At 39.3% G+C, this 27,206-nt stretch overlaps 1 protein-coding gene across 2 annotated transcripts; it reads left to right on the top strand.

Moving 5' to 3' along the window:
• Window positions 1-3,816: 3,816 nt before the first annotated feature.
• LOC128652900 (uncharacterized) lies at window positions 3,817-9,166 on the top strand. 2 transcript variants are annotated; one of them, XM_053705895.1, is made up of 2 exons: window positions 3,817-3,826; window positions 8,055-9,166. In XM_053705895.1, exons 1-2 carry the CDS (start codon window positions 3,817-3,819, stop codon window positions 9,164-9,166), a joined length of 1,122 nt encoding a protein of 373 aa, XP_053561870.1. The 2 variants fall into 2 exon arrangements, with proteins under 2 accessions (XP_053561870.1, XP_053561869.1); XM_053705894.1 differs by lacking the exon at window positions 3,817-3,826 and having other exon boundaries at window positions 8,033-9,166.
• The last annotated feature ends 18,040 nt before the right edge of the window (window positions 9,167-27,206 follow it).

Genomic DNA, 27,206 nt, shown 5'->3' with positions numbered 1-27,206 from the left:
TATTTTTTTCAATGAGGTGACATTGCCACCTCTTATCCAATAGCGGTGCTAGCCGTTTGGCATTATGCCTTATGGCTAGCACGCTATTGGTTAAGAGCTGGACATGTCACCTCATTTAGAAAATAGCGCTTTTCCATGGGTGGCCAGAGGTGCTCAGTTTGGCATAAACTCGCTTCAAATAAAGGTACTTTCAGCATGAAGATTTTTATACTTCTTGACTAAAATAAAAATCCCCTTTATTGGTAGCACTGGTAATCTAATATTACACTATGTTTTTTACCTCTTTTTCTCTTTGAGGAACTTTTTTTTTTTTTTTTTTAAACTTTCTTTTTATTGAAGAAACATAACACAGCATTACATACTTGGCAAAAAAAATACAAGTCATATCTCAGGTCCAAGCATCATAACAGTAAAGTCAAAAATAATCTTAATGGCCATACTTCTCTGTTCTTCAATTTAAATTTTTGAAAATTGTTGTGTCATCAAAGCCATCTAGGTCTATTAAAAGGCCCTAATTCTCATACCTACGTGGATGAAACCCAGTACATACAAAGATAGTGTCAGATAACATTGTGTAAGGTAAACTAAAGAAAAATAATGTTACGTCCTCGCAAAGTTTAGGCATCACATTAAGTGCAGTAGGATACTATTAATAAGCTTTTTTGCAGTGGAAAGTACACTAGTAGAGCTATCCATCATATGTATATGCCAACAAACTAAGGGTGCCTGGTCAAATACAATAGACCTCCTAAATGTGTAAATAACGAGGCACATAAGTGCAGACACTATAACATTTCCGGTTGTTAAGGGCCTGAAGAGCTTATCAACTGATGTACAGAGGAAAGCTTTGGCTAGGGGTTTTCACACTGGGCAAAGGCTACGGTACTCTGCCGATAAGGGAATGCGGAGGATAAATACTTATCCCTTACCGCATAGAAAGGGAGGGGGGGGGAGTGGAGAGAAGATTGGCATTCTATTGTCCCCCAACCACCAATCCTTGTAATAAATAAGTGGACATTTTGATTAAATCTAACTGTAAACACAAATACATAGTGACTCTAATCTTAGCGGAGGCCATGTACAAATTGGTACCTGCAGTAGTGGGCGTTCCAGTGATGCTTGAAAGTTATGCTACATCTAATATAATCTGGCTGCATTTAAACAGCAGTCTATACATGGGGAGTAAATAACTTTCTACAGTAAAACATAATAAAGGACAGGAACATATAGTAGTGCAACATATCATGCAGGCAACTAAGCACTTAATACTACTATCTTAAGTCTTCAATAGTTCTACATACAATATCAGCAGTAAGAAGAATCAGCTATACAATCTGCACCTCCTCCAATACAATTCTTCATAAGTATAGATTCATTGCGTTCAGTACACGTACAGTTATGCAGGGAGTCCAAGCACTGAACTCAAAACAATAGCATAATACCCATCCCCTGAAGCAGGCACATCCACATACTTGAAGCACATGTACATGTGGATCCGTCTCCTACTATTTAGGGCATTTAATCAATGAAATATTAGTCTAGGAGCTAGGAAGATCCGCGGTTGGGGGATAGTTCAAAAACCTGCACCTTCCTGGATTCAATTAAACGAAGGCCGCAACCAGCCTCAGAATATCAGTTGTGTGGGATAAATAATCATAGACAATGGAACCTGATTCAGATTAACACCCCATGCATAAAGGTTTCTGCAAGTACTATATATTTATAAGCTATTGGGGTTACCGATAAGGAAGTGAGTTAGTCAGATATTTCCCTAGAGCAAAGCCCATTCCTCCCCTAACAAGATGTAAATAAACTGCAGCAAAAAAGCGGGAGTGGGAAAAAATGACATACATTAGCAGTTACTTTCCTAATAAGAGTTCCCAATAGTTAAGAACATAATCCACTGAGAACAAGGCACATAAAAATGGAAAACTTGGTAACAGTAAACAATATGAATATACAGCATAAGAGCATAATCTGGGCAAATAAGCAAATTCAGTGTGGAAGTCCAAATATCAGGCCTCAGGGCCGTCATAACAAGCTGCAACGGACATCATAACATATTATTTGGGAACCACAGCAATATACATAGAGAGAGTGTCTCATCAATGGCAATCCCCTCAGACAACAACACATCCCTAAAGTTATAACCCATCACTTATCCAATGCCTGCCCGGGGTCCCTGGGAAGCATGATGCCATAGTGCTCTAACTAGGAGAGTCTGTAGGATCCGCCAGCTCTCACAGCCATCCAGTCGGAACAAGTATATACAGTCCAACCTCACAGGCACTCTGAGAGCCGGACGAGCCGGCGGCTGAGGGAAGTCTGCGTGGAGAGCTGTGAGGATCGTATCATGTTGCAGTACCGGAATCTCTGTGACTATCATCCCGCAGTTCTCCTCCTCCTTGCAATAAGCTGCTTGTGGCCGCAAATGCATGCTAGCTGAGAGGTACGCAGTCCCCGAGCCTGTATCTGTTGGCATCTGCGGGAAAGAGCGCACTTGAGGAACTGCCAGGGCCATGTTGCTCCGCGGTTCTTGCACCACCCTGCGCTCCACTATGAGGCCGTCACTATTCATGTGCATGGCTTGAGACATATAAATAAGGGCATCAAGTCTCTTGCATAGCTTTCTCCCATACTCTTACAAGAGATCTCTGACAGCAGAGTACGATATCTGCGATTCCATAGTGGCTCGTGCTTAAAGATCTGTTAGGTGGTTCAGAATGTAGTGAGCAATATCCCAGCAATATCCCAGCCGGGTGCAATAACATGCCAAGATGGCGCCGCCTGGTGATACGGCCCAGTCCTAAACAGATTTCAGTTCAGCATAAATCGAAAAGTTATTAAGCACTTATCAGCACATCCAGGACTGCACCTAGTATGATTATTCGGTAGTTCAGCATTTCTCTTTTTGGGGTATATCCACAGTGTTGGGCTTTCTTAGATGCTATATTAACAGAGCTCCCAGATCGTGCGACCGGCTCTGTTGCTGGCCAGCCCCGCCCCCCCTTTGAGGAACTTTTAATTGTAATATTTAGATCAACTATCATTTTATTATATTTTGAAATCAATTTTTTTTTGTGTCACACATTGTGTGAAAATTTATATTTCTTATTTATTTTATATATAAAGTTCTACATGTTATAATGATAGGGCTAAAAGGGGCATTAGACATCAAGGGATAGATTTATCAAACACCAGGCGGACATGATTAATTATAGCGAATCATGTCCGCCCTGCATCGCTAAATGTCAACAGCATACGCTGTCGGAATTTAAAATTGCACAAGCATTTCACAAGAAATGCTTGTGCAATGCCGTACTCTGCTCATTCAAGGCCAATCGGCCACTAGCAGGGCATGTCAATGATCTAAAAGGTAGCAGACGAATTAAGGAGCAGCGGTCTTAAGACCGCTCGCTGCTTCTTAACTCCTGTTTCTGGTGAACCGGAAGGCTAGTGCGGTAATAGCAGCATTCGCTGCTTAGTAAATATACCCCAATGAGTTTGTTGTATAAAATATGTACATAAATCCTTTAGAAAAGATTATCAAGTTATTTATCAATAAAAATCCCTATAGACTTTAATGGGGCATTTTGTAGAAAAATTATTGGATAAACTTTCCTAAACAACTGTGATCTGTCCATCTGTGTAGTAACAAAAAAAGGCTAAATGTATTGATTAATTATTTCCCCCCTTTTTCTGTAATTCAATATTTTGGGTTTTCCAGTTTTGAGAATCGGAAGTGCACACTGCTGGATTCTCAGCCTTACCCTGCTACATATATGTAAGTCCAGTTTTGCTTCTTAAATAAGGCAAATGGAAGGGGGCCCTGGCAAAGTTTTGACCTTTGGGCTCTAAGTAATTAGATAGATGCTGGTAGTTGTGTTAATAATATTCCTATGTAAATGATTATTCCATGACTTTCTAGTGTTACAAACGTTAAACAAACTGTGATTTGGTTTCTTGGTTAAAGACACCATCTATAGCATTTTATGATAATAATCAGTGAAATCTTAAATGCACACGAAACCCAAAATTTTTCTTTCATGATTCAGATAGAGAGGACAATTTTTTTTTTTTTTTAAAATAAAAACTTTCCAGTTTAGTTCTATTATCAAATTCACTTTGTTCTCTTGGTATCCTTTGTTGACGATCATATCTAGTAAGGCTTAGAAGTGCACCTGTGTCTGGAGCACTATATAGCAGAGGTTTAGCATTAATGCTTTTTAAATTTTGCATTAAGCTAATACACAGCCTTTACTACCTATATGTAATGGTCCATGACGGTCTGACCAGGCAGTGAGGACTCAGAGCAGACTCAGCAGGTGGCCAGGTGAGGTCAGAGAGACTCATGGTCACTATTGGATATTTGGGACAGGCCCGCGGCCCGGCATCTTTCCTAAATAAATTCCTATTCCTAGCACTGTGATTGACAGCCTGACACGCACGCAGCATCAGTGTAGTGATTGGTCAGCAGGTGCTCTAGACTCAGACAGTCATTCACCACCGGACAGTGAGTCAGTGTGCGGCCGATTTGGGGAATATAATTGATTGGCAGCTGTGCTGTAATGGTGGGCGGGGCCAAGGTTACCGGCGGCCCACCGGGCAAATGCCCGGTATGCCCTATGGCCAGTCCGGGCCTGCCAGCGGGAGTGAAAAAAGCAGCCTTAACTCTGCTTTTTCACTCATACCGCATTAGAAGAGTGTTTTTAAAATAAGAAAAAATATAACACTATAATGAAGGAACAGTAAACAGCTTCTAATTACAAGATTAATGTAAAAGCAGACTCTGGACATTATTGGAACAGATCAACATCTTGTTTGCTGGAATAGTTTTTTCAATGGTCCCCCACAACTTTTCTTATTTGAAGGAGCCAATCTGGACTTGACTCATCTCCCTGATTGGATTCAACAGAAAGGATAAGATAACAAACTGAAAATTGAAGAGAGATATGGCAAGGTTAGCATGTCATGTGCTCTCGGTTTTTAGATCTGGAAACTCCACAATTTTTAGACTTAAATTGCAGGAAAATTGACAAAATAAATAATAGAAGCATGTTGCAAAGTTGCTTTTCTATACATAATTAACGGCTAGATTACGAGTTTTGCGGTATGAGTGAAAAAGCAGCGTTAAGGCTCTTTTTCACTACCGCTGGTATTACGAGTCTTGCAGGTTTAGCTGCACCGCACACTTTTTTGGCCGTAATGCAACGTAACTACCGCAGCTTTCCAAAAGTCCTTTTTCAATGGGACTTCCTTTGCGCCGGTATTACGAGTTTGCCTGGGAGGCCAAAAAGTGAGCGGTACAGCCCATACCATCAAGATCCATACCGTAAACTGAAAGTCAGTAGTTATGGGTTTTATGCTACAACGCCGTTACATAAAACTCATAACTAAAGTGTTACAAAGTACACTAACACCCATAAACTACCTATTAACCCCTAAACCGAGGCCCTCCCGCATTGCAAACACTAAAATAAAATTATGAACCCCTAATCTGCCGCTCCGTTCATCGCTGCCACTATAATAAACATATTAACCCCTAATTTGCCATCCCCGACACCGCCGACAACTACATTACACTTATTAACCCCTAATCTGCCGCTCCTAACAGCGCCGCCACCTACCTACACTTATTAACCCCTAATCTGCCGCCCCTAACATCGCCGCCAACTATCTACATTAATTAATCCCTAATCTTCCGTCGCCCAACGTCGCCGCCACTATACTAAAGTTATTAACCCCTAACCCTAAGTCTAACCCTAACACCTACTAACTTTAATGTAATTAAAATAAATATAAATAAAACCTACTATTAAAAACTTAATAATTCCTATTTAAAACTAAATACCTATAAAATAAACCCTAAGCTAGCTACAATATAACTAATAGTTACATTGTATCTATTTTAGGATTTATTTTTATTTCACAGCTAAGTTTGTTTTTATTTTAACTAGGTAGAATAGTTACTAAATAGTTATTAACTATTTACTAACTACCTAACTAAATAGAGTTACACTAACACCTAAAGTAACCTTACACTACAATTAAATCAATTACATTAATTAAATACAATTAACTAAATTACAAAAACAAACAAACACTAAATTACACAAAATAAAAAAGAAATTATCAAATATTTAAGCTAATTACACCTAATCTAATAGCCCTATCAAAATAAAAAAGCCCCCCCAAAGTAAAAAAAAAAAAACCCTAGCCTAAACTAAACTGCCAATGGCCCTTAAAAGGGCCTTTTGCGGGGAATTGCCCCCCAAAAAATACAAACAACCCCCCAACAGTTAAACCCACCACCCACACAACAAACCCCACCCACACAACCAAACCCCTCAAATAAAATCCTAACTAAAAAAACATAAGCTCCCCATTGCCCTGAAAAGGGCATTTGTATGGCCATTGCCCTTAAAAGGGCATTTAGCTCTTTTTTTGCCCAAACCCTAAGCTAAAAATAAAACCCACCCAATAAACCCTTAAAAAAAACTAACACTTATCCCCGAAGATCCACTTACAGTTTTTGAAGACCCGACATCCATCCTCAACGAAGCAGCAGAAGTCCTCAGCGAAGCCGGCAGAAGTCTTCATCCAAGCGGGCTGAAGTATTCATCCAAGCAGGCCGAAGTCTTCATCCAAGACGGCAGAAGTCTTCATCCAGATGGTATCTTCTATCTTCATCCAACCAGCACGGAACGGCTCCATCTTCAAGACATACGTCGTGGAGCATCCTCTTCTGAAAACGGCTCTTCTCAAATGAAGGTTCCTTTAACTGACATCATCCAAGATGGCGTCCCTTGAATTCCTATTGGCTGATAGAATTCTATCAGCCAATCGGAATTAAAGGTGAAAAAATCCTATTGGCTGTTGCAATCAGCCAATAGGATTGAGCTTCAATTCTATTGGCTGATCCAATCAGACAATAGGATTGAGTTCGCATTCTATTGGCTGATTGGAACAGCTGTTAGGGGCAGCAGATTAGGGGTTAATAAATGTAACGTAGGTGGCGGCAACATTGGGAGCAGCATTTTAGGGGTTAATAAGTGTAGGTAGGTGGCGGCGATGTTAGGGACAGCAGATTAGGGGTTAATAAGTGTAATGTAGGTGGCGGCAACATTGGGGGCATTAGATTAGGGGTTAATAAGAATAATGTAGATGGAAGCGACATTGGGGGTGGCAGATTAGGGGTTAATAAGTGTAATGTAGGTGTCGGCGATGTTGGGGGCGGCATATTAGGGGTGTTTAGACTCGTGGTTTAAGTTAGGGTGTTAGGTTTAAACATAACTTTTCCTTCCCCATAGGAATCAATGGGGCTGCGTTACGGAGCTTTACGCTACTTTATTGCAGGTGTTAGGCTTTTTTTCAGCCGGCTCTCCCCATTGATGTCTATGGGGAAATCATGCATGAGCACGTAAAAGCAGCTCAAAGCAGCACTGGTATTGGAGTGCGGTATGGAGCTCAATTTTGCTCTACGCTCACTTATTGCCTGCTAATGCCGGGTTTATGAAAACCTGTAATAGCAGCGCTATAGGGAGGTGAGCGGTGACAATAACTTGCAAGTTAGCACCGAGCCGCTCATAACGCAAAACTCGTAATCTAGCCGTAAGTATTTTATATTAGCATATCAAAGTATTAAATGTTCCTTTAAGATATATTAAAACAATTTAAAAGAATCCAAAAAATGTATGGCTTGCAAATGTTGCCTGATTAGGATTAAACCTCTAGGATGTGGCTCTAAGTTCCACGTTTGTTTGACACATCTATCTTATTCCTTTAAACTTATTTGCAAAGTACTTGCTAAGATACCATGACAGAGCTTCATGTGACTTATGACATCATATCATTGTGACATCATAGTGGCTTTGCAAGATATTTAGTGAGTCAGTATTTATAACAATTCAGTACTGCAGAAGATTCCACTGATACCATAAGCAGTAAACATTCTCTGTCTGCTGATAAGAAATTACACCAGGAATCCAGGATCTCCACTACATAGATTCTTTTTAAACATCACGTCAGCACAATGTTTGATTACAAGATTTTAGAGATGCCGGCTGTCATCTTTGATAATGGATCAGGATTATGTAAAGCTGGACTTTCTGGGGACCGGGCTCCAAGATCAATTATTACATCAATTATTGGTTATTCTAAAGGAAAGTCAGCAATGCTTGGTGCAGGATGTACTGAATATTATGTTGGAGAAGAGGCCCAAGTCAAAAGAGGAATCTTAAATCTGAACTACCCAATTGAGCACGGTATAGTTACCTCTTGGGATGACATGGAAAAAATCTGGAGACACATGTATGATTGTGAACTACGTGTGAAGTCCAGTGAGAGACCTGTACTGTTGACAGAAGCTCCTTTGAACCCTTTACAGAACCGTGAGAAGATGGCTGAGATAATGTTTGAAAACTTTAATGTCCCAGCCATGTATGTGGAAGTGCAAGCTGTTCTAGCGTTATATGCTGCTGGCCGTACCACCGGCATTGTTTTGGATAGTGGAGATGGAGTTACCCATGTGGTGCCCATATATGATGGCTACTGTTTACCACATGCAGTGTCTAGAATTAATGTTGCAGGCAGAGACATTACAGAACATTTTATGAGGCTTCTTTTAGAATGTGGACATTCATTTGTAACAACTGCCGAGAGAGAAATGGTAAGGGAGCTAAAGGAGAAGCTCTGCTATGTGGCACTGGATCCAAAACTGGAAATGAAAAGAAACCATGAGGAAATCATGAAAGAGTATAAACTTCCTGATGGGAAAGTCATTGCAGTTGGTAACCAGCGGTTCCGCGCTACAGAGATAATGTTTACCCCGGCTAATATTGGCCTTGAGACACCTGGGGTGCATAAAATGATCTTTAATAGCATTATGAAATGTGGCATTGATATACGCAAGGATCTGTATGGTAATGTACTTTTGTCAGGAGGCTCTACTCTTTTTAAAGGATTTGATGAGAGACTAATGAAGGAGATGCAAATCCAGGTACCAAGTGGCATGCCAGTGGGGATAAAAGCACCACCTGATAGAAAATACAGCGTGTGGATCGGAGCATCTGTCCTTACTACCCTGAAATCCTTCAAAAGAATGTGGATAACATCCCCTGATTATAAAGAATATGGCACTTCTGTAGTCCACAAAAAATGTCTTTAACATCTCTCCAGTGAAACAACTGAATCCATCATCCGGTTGTTTCATGAATCTAAAATAAAATGTTCATATAACTAATAATGTTTTCTCATGTCATTGTTGCTTTGGTAAATTCAGAATTTTGTTTCTATATATGTGTGTGTGTGTTTGTGTGTCTACATTTATTACACATATAGACACACTACACAGATATAAGACAAATATATATACAGTATATATAGTGCTTTCAAGTGATAAAGGCGTGAATCACAGGTAATATTATGTGCTTCTCTACTGTAGTTAACCTACAGACAGGTCTCTCTTCATTCCTCTCTCCTCCTTCTCAGTTCCCATATAGGGCTAGATTATTAGTGGAGCGCAATTTAGCCCAAAACGTAGGTTTTTTGCATATATTAGGTAGTGTGCGTATTGCGGAATGAAGCTGAAAATAAAAACCGGCACGCACTAACAAATTTTCGCAAACCACTTTAACTTCTCCCCATAGAAGTCACTGGAGCGCACAAACAAACAAAAAAACTAACACCTATATATAGATATTAATAAAAAAAGTACATTATTTTCTATGTGAAGAACGTAGGAATGTAAAATATGCGTAACATGCATCGGGATTCAAAACTTGAAACCAATTGCTATCTTCCATGCACATTATTTAAATATTCAATATTTTTAAACAAATATAAAAATTATTTTAAATTATTATACATACTTTACATACTATATGAAAATATATGAAATATAATTTAAAATATTTTTTATAATATTTAATATTTCAATAACGCACATTGAAGATAGCAATTCTTCACGTTCGCTAACCCGACCGTGTTAGTCCTAATTTGCAAATCTGTATGTTCTTCACAATCACCTAGATTACACGTTTTGCGCTATAGAGAGTGCGAAACGAACGCAACAAAAGTTTTGTTATTTCACCCTCCATTGCGCTGCCATTACAAGTTTTTGAAAAGCCGCCTTGTGCGTGCGATATGGTGGCTGATTTGAATAGCCAATAGAATTTATGTAGCTCTCATCCTATTGGCTGATTTGAACAGCCAATAGGATTTCAGTAGCTCTCATCCTATTGGCTAATTTGAATTTCAAAAATCAAATCAGCCAATAGGAATGCAAGGGACGCCATTTTGAAAAGGCTCCCTTGCATTGAAGATTCAGTATATGGCGGTGACCATATGAAGATGTCTTCAGGATGGACCCGCTCCGCGCCACCGGAATGAAGATAGAAGACGCCTCCGGGATGAAGATAGAAGATGCTGCCTGGATGAAGATAGAAGACGCCGCCTGGATGGATAAAGACCTCGCCGCCAGGATGAAGACTTTGCCGCCTGGATGAAGACTTCCCCGTCTGGATTTCTGGACTTCAGAAACTGTAAGTGGATCGTCGGGGGTTAGTGTTAGGTTCTTATAAGCTTTTTTTCAGTGTTTTTTTTTTTTAAATTAGGTTTTGGGCTTTTCTTAACCCCTTAAAGACCACAGCTTTTCCATTTTCTGACCGTTTGGGACCAGGGCTATTTTTACATTTCTGCTGTGTTTATGTTTAGCTGTAATTTTCCTCCCACTCATTTACTGTACCCACACATATTATATACCGTTTTTCTCGCCATTAAATGGACTTTCGAAAGATAACATTATTTTCATCATATCATATAATTTACTATAAAAAAAATTATAAAATGTGATGAAACAATGGAAAAAAACTAAAGAGTTTCTAAATTTTGTCCTGAGTTTAGAAATACCTACGGCTAGATTACGAGTTTGGCGTTAGGCTTAAAAAGCAGCATTGGCCGGTCCCAATGCTGCTTTTTAACGCCCACTGGTATTACGAGTCTTAAAGGTACAGGTGTACCGCTCACTTTTTGGCCAGACTTGGAAATACCGCAAATCCACTTACGTCAATTAGCGCCGGTATTATGAGTCTGCCAAAAAGTGAACGGTAGACCCTCTCCTGTCAAGACTGGTACCGCATTTTAAAGTCAGTAGTTAAGAGTTTTACACTACAACGCCGTAGCATAAAACTCTTAACTAAAGTGCTAAAAAGTACACTAACACCCATAAACTACCTATTAACCCCAAAACCGAGGCCCCCCCACATCGCAAACACTTTAAAAAAAAATTAACCCCTAATCTGCCGAACCAGACATTGCCGCCACCATAATAAATATATTTACCCCTAAACCGCCGCACTCCAGCCTCGCAAACACTAGTTACATTTTATTAACCTCTAATCTGCTGTCCCTAACATCGCCGACACCTATCTACATTTATTAAACCCTAATCTGCCGCCCCAACGTCGCCGCCACTATATTAAAGTTATTAACCCCTAAATCTAAGTCTAACCCTAACCCCCCCTAACTTAAATATAATTTAAATAAATATAAATAAAATAACTATCATTAACTAAATTATTCCTATTTAAAACTAAATACTTACCTAAAAAAATAAACCCTAAGCTAGCTACAATATAACTAATAGTTACATTGTAGCTAGCTTAGGGTTTATTTTTATTTTACAGGCAAGTTTGTATTTATTTTAACTAGGTAGAATAGTTATTAAATAGTTATTAACTATTTAATAACTACCTAGCTAAAATAAAGACAAACATACCTGTAAAATTAAACCTAACCTAAGTTACAATTACACCTAACACTACCACTATAATTAAATTAATTCCCTAAATTAAATACAATTATCTAAAGTACCAAAAAAAAAAACCCACTAAATTACAGAAAATAATAAAAAATTACAAGATTTTTAAACTAATTACAGCTAATCTAATCCCCCTAACAAAATAAAAAAGACTCCCCAAAATAAAAAAGCCCTACCCTACACTAAATTACAAATATCCCTTAAAAGGGCCTTTTTGCGGGGCATTGCCCCAAAGTAATCAGCTCTTTTACCTGTAAAAAAAATTACAAATCCCCCCCAACATTAAAACCCACCACCCACACAACCAACCCTACTCTAAAACCCACCCAATCCCCCCTTTAAAAAAAAAATAACACTAACCCCCTGAAGATCGACCTACCGGGAGACGTCTTCATCCGACCGGGCAGAAGTGGTCCTCCAGATGGGCAGAAGTCTTCATCTAAGCCGGGCAGAAGTGGTCCTCCAGACGGGCAGAAGTCTTCATCCAGACGGCATCTTCTATCTTCACCAAAAAACAACCATACTAAAGAGTTTCTACATTTTGTCCTGAGTTTAGAAATACCTACGGCTAGATTACGAGTTTGGCGTTAGGCTTAAAAAGCAGCGTTGGCCGGTCCCAACGCTGCTTTTTAACGCCCGCTGGTATTACGAGTCTTGAAAATACAGGTGTACCGCTCACTTTTTTGGCCAGACTCGGTAATACCGCAAATCCATTTACGTCAATTGCGTATCCTCTTTTTTCAATGGGGCTTGCATAGCGCCGGTATTACGAGTCTGCCAAAAAGTGTGCGGTAGACCCTGTCCTGTCAAGACTGGTACCGCATTTTAAAGTCAGTAGTTAAGAGTTTTACACTATAACTAATAGTCCCTTCAATTCCGATTGGCTGATAGAATTCTATCAGCCAATCGGAATTAAGGTAGAAAAAATCCTATTGGCTGATGCAATCAGCTAATAGGATTGAGCTCACATTCTATCGGCTGATTGGAACAGTCAATAGAATGCCAGCTCAATCCTATTGACTGATTGCATCAGCCAATAGGATTGAACTTCAATCCTATTGGCTGATCCAATCAGCCAATAGGATTTTTTCTACCTTAATTTCCGATCGGCTGATAGAATTCTATCAGCCAATCGGAATTGAAGGGAAGCCATCTTGGATGACATCACTTAAAGGTACCTTCATTCAGTCGTAGCCGTCAGAAGAAGAGGATGCTCCGCGTCGCATGTCTTGAAGATGGACCCGCTCCGCACCGGATGGATGAAGATAGAAGATGCCATCTGGATGAAGACTTCTGCCCGTCTGGAGGACCACTTCTGCCCGGCTTGGATGAAGACTTCTGCCCATCTGGAGGACCACTTCTGCCAGGTTGGATGAAGACGTCTCCCGGTAGGTCGATCTTCAGGGGGTTAATGTTAGGTTTTTTTAAGGGGGGATTGGGTGGGTTTTAGAGTAGGGTTGGTTGTGTGGGTGGTGGGTTTTAATGTTGGGGGGGTTTATAATTTTTTTTACAGGTAAAAGAGCTGATTACTTTGTGGCAATGCCCCGAAAAAGGCCCTTTTAAGCTATTTGTAAATTAGTGTAGGGTAGGGCTTTTTTTATTTTGGGGGGGCTTTTTTATTTTGTTAGGGGGATTAGATTAGGTGTAATTAGTTTAAAAATCTTGTAATTTTTTATTATTTTCTGTTATTTAGTGTTTTTTTTTTGGTACTTTAGATAATTTTATTTAATTTAGGGAATTAATTTAATTATAGTGGTAGTGTTAGGTGTAATTGTAACTTAGGTTAGGATTTATTTTACAGGTACTTTTGTCTTTATTTTAGCTAGGTAGTTATTAAATAGTTAATAACTATTTAATAACTGTTCTACCTAGTTAAAATAAATACAAACTTGCCTGTAAAATAAAAATAAACCCTAAGCTAGCTACAATGTAACTATTAGTTATATTGTAGCTAGCTTAGGGTTTATTTTATAGGTAAGTATTTAGTTTTAAATAGGAATAATTTAGTTAATGATAGTTATTTTTATTTAGATTTATTTAAATTATATTTAAGTTAGGGGGTGTTAGGGTTAGACTTAGGTTTAGGGGTTAATAGATTTAATATAGTGGCGGCGACGTTGGGGGCGGCAGATTAGGGGTTAAGTAGTGTAGGTAGGTTGCGCCGACATTGGGGGCGGCAGATTAGGGGTTAATAAATATAATGTAAGTGTCGGCGATGTTGGGGGCAGCAAATTAGGGGTTAATAATATAATGTAGGTGGCGACGATGTCGGTGGAGGCAGATTAGGGGTTAATAAGTGTAAGATTAGGGGTGTTTAGACTCGGGGTTCATGTTAGAGTGTTAGGTGTAGACATAAATGTATTTTCTCCATAGGAATCAATGGGGCTGCGTTAGGAGCTAAACGCTGCTTTTTTGCAGGTCTTAGGTTTTTTTCAGCCGGCTCTCCCCCATTGATTCCTATGGGGAAATCGTGCATGAGCACGTTCAGCCAGCTCACCGCTAACGTAAGCAGTGCTGGTATTGAGGTGAGATGGAAGCAAAATTTTGCTCTACGATCACTTTTTTGTGGTTAACACCGGGTTTGGAAAAACCTGTAATACCAGCGCTGTCTGTATGTGAGCGGTGAACATAAACTGCTCATTAGCACCGCACAGCTTCTAACGCTAAACTCGTAATCTAGCCGCTAATGTTTACATGTTTTTTGCTTTTTTGCAAGTTATAGGGCAATAAATACAAGTAGCACTGTATCCCTGAATATCCCTTGACATGTATATATTTTTTTTTAGAAGACAACCCAAAGTATTGATCTAGGTCCATTTTGGTATATTTCATGCCACTATTGCACCACAAAATGCGATCAAATAAAAAAAAGTTACATTTTTCACAAACTTTAGGTTTCTCACTGAAATTATTTACAAACAGCCTGAGCAATTATGGCACAAATGGTTGTAAATGCTTCTCTGGGATCCCCTTTGTTCAGAAATAGCAGACTTATATGGCTTTGGCGTTGCTTTTTGGTAATTAGAAGGCCGCTAAATGCCGCTGCGCACCACACGTGTATTATGCCAGCAGTGAAGGGGTTAATTAGGGAGCTTGTAGGGTTAATTTTAGCTTTAGTGTAGTAGACAACCCAAAGTATTGATCTAGGCCCATTTTGTTATATTTCATGCCACCATTTCACCACCAAATGCGATCAAATAAAAAAAAACTTTACATTTTTCCCAATTTAGGTTTCTCACTGAAATTATTTTGAAACAGCTTGTGCAATTATGGCACAAATGGTTGTAAAAGCTTCTCTAGTATCCCCTTTGTTCAGAAATAGCAGAAATATATGACTTTGGCGTTGCTTTTTGGTAATTAGAAGGCCGCTAAATGCTGCTGCGCACAACACGTGTATTATGCCCAGCAGTAAAGTGGTTAATTAGGGAGCTTGTAGGGAGATTGTAGGGTTAATTTTAGTTTTAGTGTAGTGTAATAGACAACCCAAAGTATTGATCTAGGCCCAATTTGGTATATTTCATGCCACTATTTCACGCCAAATGCAATTAAATTTAAAAAAAACGTTACATTGTTCACAATTTTAGGTTTCTCACTGAAATTATTTACAAACAGCTTGTGCAATTATGGCACAAATGGTTTTAAAAGTTTCTCTGGGATCCCCTTTGTTCAAAATAGCAGACATATATGGCTTTGGCGTTGCTTTTTGGTAATTAGAAGGCCGCTAATTGCCGCTGCGCACCACACGTGTATTATGCCAGCAGTGAAGGGGTTAATTAGGGAGCTTGTAGGGTTAATTTTAGCTTTAGTGTAGTAGACAACCCAAAGTATTGATCTAGGCCCATTTTGTTATATTTTATGCCACCATTTCACCACCAAATGCGATCAAATAAAAACATTTTTTACATTTTTCCCAATTTAGGTTTCTCACTGAAATTATTTTGAAACAGCTTGTGCAATTATGGCACAAATGGTTGTAAAAGCTTCTCTGGGATCCCCTTTGTTAAAAAATAGCAGACATATATGGCTTTGGCGTTGCTTTTTGGTAATTAGAAGGCCGCTAAATGCTGCTGCGCACCACACGTGTATTATGCCAGCAGTGAAGGGGTTAATTAGGGAGCTTGTAGGGTTAATTTTAGCTTTAGTGTAGTAGACAACCCAAAGTATTGATCTAGGCACATTTTATTATATTTCATGCCACCATTTCACCACCAAATGCGATCAAATAAAAAGAAACAGCTTGTGCAATTATGGCACAAATGGTTGTAAAAGCTTCTCTGGGATCCCTTTTGTTCAAAAATAGCAGACATATATGGCTTTGGCGTTGCTTTTTGGTAATTAGAAGGCCGCTAAATGCCGCTGCACACCACACTTTTAATATTCCCATCAGTGAAGGGGTTAATTAGGTAGCTTGTAGGGTTAATTTTCGCTTTAGTGTAGAGATCAGCCTCCCACCTGACACATGCCACCTCCTGATCCCTCCCAAAAAGCTCTCTTCCCTCCCCTACCCCACAATTGTCCCTGCCATCTTAAGAACTGGCAGAAAGTCTGCCAGAACTAAAATAAAAGTTTTTTTTTTGTTTTTGTTTTTTTTTTTTAAAAAAAAAAGATATATTCTGCTGTGTAGGATCCCCCCTTAGCCCCCAACCTCCCTGACCCCCCCCCCAACAGCTCTCTAACCCTCCCCCTCTACCTTATATTCCGCCATCTTGGGTACTGGCAGCTGTCTGCCAGTACCCAGTTTGCCATAAAATTTGGTATTTATTTTAATTTTTAAATATAAACGCTATTTTTCTGTAGTATAGCTGCCCCCCTCAATAACCTACCCCCAGATCCCTTAGATAAAAATTCCCCACCTCCTCTCTCCCACCTTATCCTAAACAAATTGTGCCATAGTGTAGCGTTCCCACCCATTCCCGCCTCCGTGCTCGCCCCCGCCCGTGCGTACTCCCTGCGCCCCTGCGCGTGATCCCGCCCCCCTCTGACACACATCCCCCATCGATGGTCGCCCACCCACCTCCCTGCAACGGCTCCTACCCACCAACGATCATGACCATTGATGGCCGATGCAGAGAGGGCCACAGAGTGGCTCTCTCTGCATCGGATGGCTAAAAAAATGTTATTGCAGGATGTCTTAATATCAAGTCATCAATGCAATAACTTGAAAGCGGCTGAAAGTGATCAGAATCGCTTCCGCCACTTGAAAACACTAAAGACATATGTCTTTGGTCGTTAACGACCGTTTTTTGTAGGACGTACCCTGTACGTCGTTGGTCGAGCTAAATGCCATTTCAGGGCAAGAAAAAGAGCTGAATGCCCTTTTAATGGCAATGCCCATACAAATGCCATTTTCATGGAAATGGGTAGATTAGTTTTTTTTTAGAGTTAGGTTTTTTATTTTGGGGGGTTGGTTGGGTGGTGGGTTTTACTGTTGGGGGGTCTTTGTATTTTTTTTCATGTAAAAGAACTGATTTCTTTAGGGCAATGACCTACAAAAGGCCCTTTTAAGGGCTATTGGTAGTTTATTGTAGGCTAGGGGTTTTTTTAATTTTGGGGGGGGCTTTTTTATTTTTATAGTGCTATTTTCATGCGATCGTCCGCCGCACACTGAGGATTCAAATGCAAGGTACCCAAATAGGAATGAGAGCTTAAATGAACAGCCAATAGGATTGTAGCAGCCCTAATTCCTATCCTATTGGCTGATTTAAAATTTTCAGCCAATTGGAATGCAATGGTACCCCCAGTATAAAAGGGGTACCTTGCATTTTAAACCTCAGTGTGCGGCAGACGATCGCACAAAGAGGACTTCCACATCGGATCGATGGACTTCCGCCTGGAACTCTGCCTCCGCGCATTGACCACTCTGCCTCCGCAGGGATGAAGAAGATGCCGGTCCCGCGATGGATGAAGATGGAGCTGCCTGGATGAAGATGGAGCCGCCGGGATGAAGATCGCTCAAGCGGGACTTCAGCAGCTGTGAGTACCTAAAGAGGGTTTTTTTTTAGATTAGGGTTTGGGCATTTCTTAAAAGAGCTGAATGCCCTTTTAAAGCAAGAAAAAGAGCTAAATGCTATTTTAAGGGCAATGCCCATACAAATGCCCTTTTTAGGGCAATGGGTAGATTAGGTTTTTTAGTTAGGTTTTTTTATTTTGTGGGTTGGGGGGGGGGTGGGGGATTGTAATGTTAGGGGTGTTTGATTTTATTTTTAGAAAAATAGCTGATTTCTTTAGGACAATGCCCTACAAAATGCCCTTTTAACAGCTATTGGTAGTTTATTATAGATTAGGGTTCTTTTATTTTGGGGTGTTTTTTTTTTTAAAAACAGCTATTAGAGTAGGAATAATTTTTATTATTTTGGATAATTCGTTTGTTATTTTGTGTAATTTTTTTTTTCTTTTTGCTGTGTTTTTTTTTTAGAATAGCCATTTTATTTTTAATGGGCAGCAAAAGAGCTGAATGCCCTTTTAAGGGCAATGGCCATACAAATGCCCTTTTCAGGGCAAGGGGTAGATTAGGTTTTACTTTATTCTTATTTTGTGGGTTTGGGGGTGGGGATTTGTATACTGTTAGTACTGTTAGGGGGTGTTTGTTTTTCTTTTGTAGAAAAAGAGCTGATTTCTTTAGGGCAATGCCCTACAAAATGCCCTTTTAAGGCCCTTTTAATGGTAGTTTATTATAGATTAGGTTTTTTTTTATTGTGGGGTGTATTTTTTTTTAAACAGGGTATTAGAATAGGAATAATTTTTATTGTTTTGGATAATTTCGTTTGTTATTTTTTGTAATGGTAGATTTTTTATTTTTTGTAATTTTAGTGATTTTTATTTTTTGTAATGGTAGTTTTTTTTTTATTTTTGTAATGTTAGGTTTTAGTGTAAGGCAGCTTAGGTTTTATTTCACAGGTAAGTTTGTATTTATTTTAACTAGGTAGTGAGTAAATAGTTAATAATTATTTACTAACTAGTCTACCTAGTTAAAATAAATACAAACTTACCTGTGAAATAAAAATAAAACCTAAGCTAGCTACAATATAACTATTAGTTATAGTGTAGCTAGCTTAGGTTTTATTTCACAGGTAAGTTTGTTTTTAGTTTAAATAGGTATTATTTAGTTAATAATTGTAACTTTAATTTAAGGGACTCTGAACCCAATTTTTTTCTATCGTGATTCAGATAGAGCTTGCAATATTAAGCAACTTTCTAATTTACTCCTATTATCAAATTCTTTTCATTCTCTTGTGTGGACTCTTTTCTATGGCTTAGGAGAGAAAGCCAAGACAATGATCAGGGAGTACTGAGCAACAACTGGAAATATTGGAACAGAGGGCACTTTCTGCAATCAACTTCCTCCGTGTACTGACCGCAGACACTGAACGGAGAAGTAAGAAGCACACAGCCTACGTTGTGGTTAAGGGCTTTATTCCACACAAAGATTCCACATATAAAGTGACATATGCACAAAGGTTAACCAAGTTCCTTTGCAACAAAACGGACTATCTATCCACAGCGTAATAGTTGGCATTGGATTGACCCATACTACCACCTATCAGAGTAAAGGTGTGCAACGCTACAGCCAATAGGATTGGAGTTGTGTCACCTGAAGTGAGCCACAATATCTTCATCCGGTCGGTGTTTCACGAAACAGCTAACAGAGATTTGTTTCAAAGATGGTTTGTTTTTAACTCAACGGGATAGGAGTAAGGTATCTTACATATTTTAAACTGCCAGTTTCTAGCGGTCTGAGTTTTCTACCAGCGCTTATATATTTTTTGTACACTGTGGGTTTTTTTTTATATACAGTGGATTTAAAAAGTCTACACACCCCTGTTAAAATGTCAGGTTTCTGTGATGTAAAAAAATTAGACAAAGATAAATCATTTCAGAATTTTTTCCACCTTTAATGTGACCTATAAACTACACAACTCAATTGAAAAACATGATAATAAAGGTAGACCCTAATTACAGGGAGGGGCGCTGACCTAAAGGTAGCGATATGCAAATGAATTGAATGTGTATTCAGTAGTGTAATTCTTACTTATCATATGAATAGTGCAATGCTATATACACAATAAATATATATCTATTTATATATACATATACAAACACATACATGCATACAGGGGATATTTAAAATATAACAGTAGAATATAATATTGGTATGGATAAAATGTCTCTTTTGACCATTAAGTATAACAGAGTCCTCTTTGATTCCAAGGGGACAGGTGCTGGCTGCCTCCTCCTCACCGACAGGTCCGGGTAGGCTATACAAAATAAGAAGAAACAGAAGGGCGCCTCATGTGTAGTATCATCAGATATATGTGGATTACAATGAAAGAACAAGCCAAATGGGTACTCACATATTACAAAAGCACACTTATGTGCTAGTAGGTACAGGCTGTAGATTTGAACAGGTGTAACAGCTCACCCACAGTAGAGTTTTTCCTTTGTGCTGCAGTACTGGGAGGGAGTGAAACACAAAAACAGGCACTACATGTGCAGATCATTCAAAGTGTAATTGTGTTCACTTTAATAAATTCCCAAATGGGTACTCACATTTAAGCTGAGCACACATATGTGCTGTTAGAAGCAGGCTGGCAGATTAGGGAGAGGTGTGTCAGCTCACCCCGTATATATGCCTGAGGAGATGGTTTTAAACCGAGAAACGCGTTGCATTTTTTAGGGGGTCATTGAAATACCCCTGATCCACTTTTATAACACTGCTGTGTTGTATTTTAAACTTTGTTTTTAATAAATACATATTTTTTATGGAAACAACTCTTTGAGTGGAATCATCCTACCTGCCTGCCATCCTGATTAACATTTGGGAGGCTAATCTTACAAACTTCTACACCCTCTTTTGGATCTCTATATATGGGGTGAGCTGACACACCTCTCCCTAATCTGCCAGCCTGCTTCTAACAGCACATATGTGTGCTCATCTTAAATGTGAGTACCCATTTTGGAATTTATTAAAGTGAACACAATTACACTTTGAATGATCTGCACATGTAGTGCCTGTTTTTCTGTTTCACTCCCTCCCAGTACTGCAGCACAAAGGAAAAACTCTATTGTGGGTGAGCTGTTACACCTGTTCAAATCTACAGCCTGTACCTACTAGCACATAAGTGTGCTTTTGTAATATGAGAGTACCCATTTGGCTTGTCCTTTCATTGTAATCCACATATATCTGATGATACTACACATGAGGCGCCCCTCTGTTTCTTCTTATTTTCAATTGAAAAACAAACTGAAATCTTTAAGGTGGAGGGAAGTAAACAAAAAAAACTAAAATAATGTGGTTGCATAAGTGTGGAATGTAGCTGTGTTCAGAATTAAGCAATCACATTCAAAACCATGTTAAATAAGAGTCATCACACGCCTGCCATCATTTAAAGTGCCTCTGATTAACCCCAAATAAAGTTCAGCTGCTCTAGTTGGTCTTTCCTGACATTTTCTTAGTTGCGTCCTACACAAAAGCCATGGTCCGCAGGCTCTATCCTAACTAAGGAAACCACTCTATGCTATCTTCATAACAGCTCTGCATTGTGTCACTCGAACCTGAGGCCTTTCAGCAACCTAACCAGAATGGCACATGCAATGAGGAAAAAACAAAAACATCAAGAAAATCCCAAGAGAACCTTAACAGATCACCTTCATAGTAAAAATACATCAGACCAAGAGCTATCGGAAGATGACTCCAGAGATTCAACCACGTTCTTTAGTAGAAACACCAAAACAGACATGCCAAGAATGGACCGCTCAGCTTTGTCTCAATTCCTAGATGTAATCAAAATGCTCTCCGACAAGATGGACACTCACTATATGTCACGCTCGGCCACCGGGAGTTCCGGCGGTTCACCTCGCATGCCTGGTTGCCTGGCAACATCCCGCTCTGCTGAGCTGTCCCCTTCAGCAGACGTCAGGCTAGGTTTCTTATTTCGGTCTTCCTGTTCCTCCGGTGCCCGTTTGTTTGTTAACTCCGTGGCTGTTGTGAGTATTCAGTATCTTTGGAAGTATACATTTCTGTTCCTGAACCTTTGCCTGGACGACCTCTCTTTTGCTTAACCCTCAAACTGCCTGATTGCCTGTTGCTAAACTCTGCTTTACTGACTACGCTGTGTTTAACCCTCAAACTGCCTGATAACAAGTTGCCAAACTCTGCATTATTGACAACGCTTGTGCTTAACCCTCAAACTGCCTGATTACCTGTTGCCAAACTCTGCATTACTGACTACGCTGTGTTTAACCCTCAAACTGCCTGATAACAAGTTGCCAAACTCTGCATTATTGACCACGCTTGTGCTTAACCCTCAAACTGGCTGATTACCTGTTGCCAAACTCTGCATTACTGACTACGCTGTGTTTAACCCTCAAACTGCCTGATAACAAGTTGCCAAACTCTGCATTATTGACCACGCTTGTGCTTAACCCTCAAACTGCCTGATTACCTGTTGCCAGACTCTGCATTACTGACTACGCTGTGCTTAACCCTCAAACTGCCTGATTTCAAGTTACCTACTCCTGCATTATTAACTGTTTATTGTTTAACCCTCCTTCTGTCTGAGAATAAGTTGTCTTACTCTGCAACTCTGGTACTGTGGAGGACTATTCCTGAACTGCCTGATTATAGTTCCCTATTCTGAAGTCTATCCTGCTGCTATCAAGATTTCCATTACTCTTTCCAGAGGACTCAGACCAACACTGCTCCATATCGTGAGTACCTTGTCTTATAGAAGTTGTCGTGGGGTCACGTCCTGGATTAAACTCAGAGTGCAAGGGTGTTGTTTTAGTTTGCCCTAGCATTTGGGTCTTCTTCTGGACTTTACCTAACCTGACACTATACTTCTCTTCGCAAGGAGCTCCGGCAGTCAGTCAGTGAATAAAAAAGACATCTTGTCATTAGGAGAGTGCACCGAAACTTTGTAGAAGAAGCATGAAGATCTCTCTGTAGATCACTCCAATCTCCTCTCTTACTCTCAAAATCTTGCAGAACAGATCACAGACTTAGAGGGCAAATTGGCGGACCTAGAAGACCCCGCCAAAACAATCTGAGAATATGAGGAATCCCAGAGACTATCGCCACAGCAGAGCTCTCAGAATACCTAAATGGGCTGTTTAAAAGCACATTAAAAACACATGAACTACTGATTGACAGAGCCCACAGGGCCCTTTGTCCTCGCAATTCTACCTCAGACACCTCTAGAGATGTCATCCTGAAACTGCACTACTATTCAACCAGGGAGAGAATACTTAGAGCATCTTTCACTAATAGAGCTCTTAAAGACCCGTACCAAAAAATACAGATATTCCAGATCTTTCACAACATACTCTTGCCAAGAGAAGGACTTTTCAGCAATTTACCCAAGTCCTTCGACACAATAACATCAAATACAGGTGGGGATTCCCAGTGAAAATATTCCTGAAACATCAGGACCATTCCTACGTGATCTCATCTCCAGAGCAGGGTATGAAACTTCTTCATACACTGGGTCTATCTTCCTCTCGGGACTCAAACCTCAAGTCTAAAGAAACCTCTGACTCTCTCAATGCCTCAGCTCCTGACTGGAGCCCACACCCTCCAGCTACAGAACAACAAGTGAAGAGACAAGACTGAGATGGCCCAGAGATCCCTAATGTGGAGTACATCCCATTGCCCTCTCACTGATCGAAACACAGTTGAGCATGTTTGACGAGAGCTTACATATCTTACTCTTAGAGAGCTCTGTCGACCGTGATTATTGTGGCACATTTCAATTAGGAGGAACTCCATGACTCAGGTACTTTCAGACCTCACAAATGGGTACATGTCTTACCCACTTTCAGCTCTTTTACAATTACTCTGATGTATATAGGGGATCTTCCCCTCACTATGGTCTTAATGGCCACACTACCCCCTTAACCGGACTTGTAGTTTTGTTAACTTTAATATTTACCTAACATGTGTATACAATGCATCCCTAAGACTTAATTTACTAGAAGTCATTCTCTTAGGGCTTATCTTTTAAACACCTGTTTATGTTAACTATCTCACTGCATATTCAAGGTTTTATGTTTAATTAAAATTTAACCATGTATATTACTTTCAGGATGTCACCCTCTCACCTCCACACCACGTATCTGTAATCTATCTGTAGGTGAAACACATAGTCCAAGTCCCTCCTCCCCTTCCCCAGGACACCCTCACCTACAACCCCTAAAGCTCACAATCCACCCCACCTCATACCCATACTCCTTCCTTAAATTGATACCATTACCTTACCGGGACTTTCCGTTCCCATCGCGAGCACAGGCAAGAGTTACTCTAGGACTTGCCATAACCTCACATACACCTTCATTCCTTAATCGCTTACTCCACTTTATCCCTGACCCTCAGCCTTGAGGAGATCTCCCCTCCTCACATGTAGAATGTCGCTAGATAATTTTCTTTATTCCCTTTGTGAAATAGTTCAGATAAGTATATATCTTTTATATAGTAACCACCTACATACATGTTGCCGTGGAGGTGGCTAATTGTTTAATGGTTTGTATGGCACTGTTTATTGTTATGCATAAATGTTTGTTTTGGTATATCTGGCACTGGAGATGTATCCGCCCTACATTCCCGGTTGGCACTATATAGGAAAATAGAGGCCTTACCTCTTCCAGAGAGCAATACATTCCTATACCCTATCCTCTCATAGCTCACAGCCCCGCACCAACACGGGGCTACAGGTAATTGTGAACAGTTTTCCTGCGATGCTCCCACCAACCTAGTTCTTAAAATCCCTTACGAACCTCCCTTTAGCTCATCCCAACACTAACTCTTCTGCAGGCCAGCTACAACAAAACCACTATAAATGTCAATCTCCACACATACTCTTATAATAGTCAATGTCCTAGTACTCTAGCATAATTATTTTGGCCCACACACTTAATACTGCTCCTCATGCCCCTGGCCCCTTACGCTTTTTTTAAGACTTGTACTTACAATTCTGTATTTTATACAGATATTGCAGGCTCTCTCTCAGAGGAGACCATCCTTCACGATTTCCTTTACCCTACATTGATTTAGCATTATCCTGGAGGGGTGCCATTACCTTGGCACCCTGTGCGCCCCCCGTTCCTTTCCTATATATTTCACACAGACACTTCCTTGTACTTCAAAAGAGGGGTTGATTCAATACAAGGATTGAAGCGTGTACACTTATTAGCACTCACATCTCGTGGTGATGTGGCTTTAAATTTAGAACCTCTAGTGCCAAAAGGGGGGACGGTCTGTGCCGTAAAAATAAAATATAACCTTTATTAGGATTGTTAAAAAAGATTCCACAAAACAAACATAAACATATGTGAATTAAAAACACTTAATGTTGAGGAGGATAATATCAAGAGGATATAGATGCTAAACGTAGCTATCTGTAAGGAGAGTTATCTTCAGGCTTATGATTAGGGGTATTCCTGGTTCCCTGGATGTCTCCTGGTTATAGCTACTGCTGTATGTGATATATAATGCTTGTGAAAATAATGGTACTATTTCCTGGTTCAAATATTGTAGTTATTCATGGTCTCAAAAATCTTTTGAAAATAAATTTATTTTGCAGTATAGTACCTATAAATATAATTGTATATGCTTCTCGGGCATGTGCTTTGGGTTCTTTGATATTAATGCTGCTAAAGCAGTGATATTATTAATGCATAGCACTAGTTATTGTGATACTGTTGAATTATCACTTTCTGGACATATAGTTGCTATCGTGAGCTTGTTATATACCTCCCATTTCGAAGGGTTAATTTAGCTAAGTTCTTAATACAGATAAGATAACCTATTGAATTGGCATAACTAAACGGTATGCCCTAATAGTATTAGGTATGTAATTTTCCGTTATTTAACATAAATATATAGCTATTATAGGGCTGTATGCAATTTTCAACGTTGATACAAATGTTACTATTAGAACATAGCGTTATACAAGTCCACACAGTGTGAATTGTATCCAGATTATTGGGCTATGTTTTTATGGAGGTATTTGTTGTTTATCCCCCAGTATTTTATACTCTGCGTTATGCAGATTAACACAATGTCAATTTGTATTCGGATTATTCCGATTGTTAGGCTATGTTTCTCTGAGGGTATTTAGCGCATATTCCCTGGTGCTTGGTGCCAACAATATCAAGTATTTCAATGCTATGGATATCTTGCACTGATATCAGCAATTGTGCTGCTGTTAGCTAGAACTTTAGTACAATTAGTCTTTTAATTTAATAATGCACTCTTTCATTCATCATTCGTACTCAAATGCCCAAGAGCTGCACAAAGTCAGCAACTATTAGTTAAATCCCATTAGCATAACTTGCTATAATCGTAAGATATACTACAGTTAGCTTTATATTTATAGTTAGCTCAATATTTTCATTTATGTGGCGGTCCACCTTACATTCATGCACTTGGCTTGCTAGCCGTTCTATAATGCTTAGGTGTAGGCTAGTCACTATAGTAGTTTTCTAGTGAGCTAAACTATATTGATGTCCTCTAAAACGTAATACACCTAACTTCAACCTTTTTACTTATAACTTGGCAGTGCGCCTTCCGTAATTGTAACACTAAGGTTTCAGTGGTGTAACTAAATACTATATCCTGATTTCAACATTAGCAGTTAAAAAAGTTTGGCTTAAAGCCTAACAACATATTCAAAGCCCTGACATGTTTCGCCACCAACGTGGCTTTCTCAAAGGGTACGGCGCGGCGTTTGGCGTGGTCTCTTATAGACTCTGGTCCAACCCTTTGTGGTGACGTCACGTCCTATCAGATTCATTGTACTTTGTGAACCAATGAGAATGGTTCTAACATTATGACCAACCAATAGCCTTTTGCTGATTGGCTCAATATCGATGTCATTGTTTTAGAGAGTGTCAGAATATTATTCTAATCTGAATGTTTAATCTATGCATTTATATAGAATTTTCTGACTTCGTTTATATTGCAGGAAGTATAAACGATTGGTTAATTCAATCATTTGTCTGATTACCCTTAAAACATTCTTGGAGTGCAGTATGTATATGTATATTTCTGGTGATATATAGTATTACAAATATTCTATTATCACTATATTGATGTTATGCTCATGGGTCTTATGTCAAGATGTGTTGTTAAATTAAGTAGTCATTCTTGTTGCTTATTATAAATGAGTGGAAGATACTATGCATGCCATTTAGATATTATGTTTCTAATAGCAGGTATTCTTATTTTTTACATTTTTTGCAGAGTCATAGAAGAAATGGGTATTTAAGTGTAACATAAATAAATGCTGGTGGATAGTAATTTCGTCAGGATCTAAGTGAATATATAGTTCGTATTGATCAACATTTTATTAATGTAGTAGTTGTTAGTGTAAAGTTCACTCTTAATTGAATGTTT

This window comes from Bombina bombina, chromosome 3 (genome assembly GCF_027579735.1).
Source record: "Bombina bombina isolate aBomBom1 chromosome 3, aBomBom1.pri, whole genome shotgun sequence".
In the NCBI taxonomy this organism is placed as follows: Eukaryota; Metazoa; Chordata; class Amphibia; order Anura; family Bombinatoridae; genus Bombina; species Bombina bombina.
This window is presented reverse-complemented; position numbering and strand designations above follow the sequence as displayed.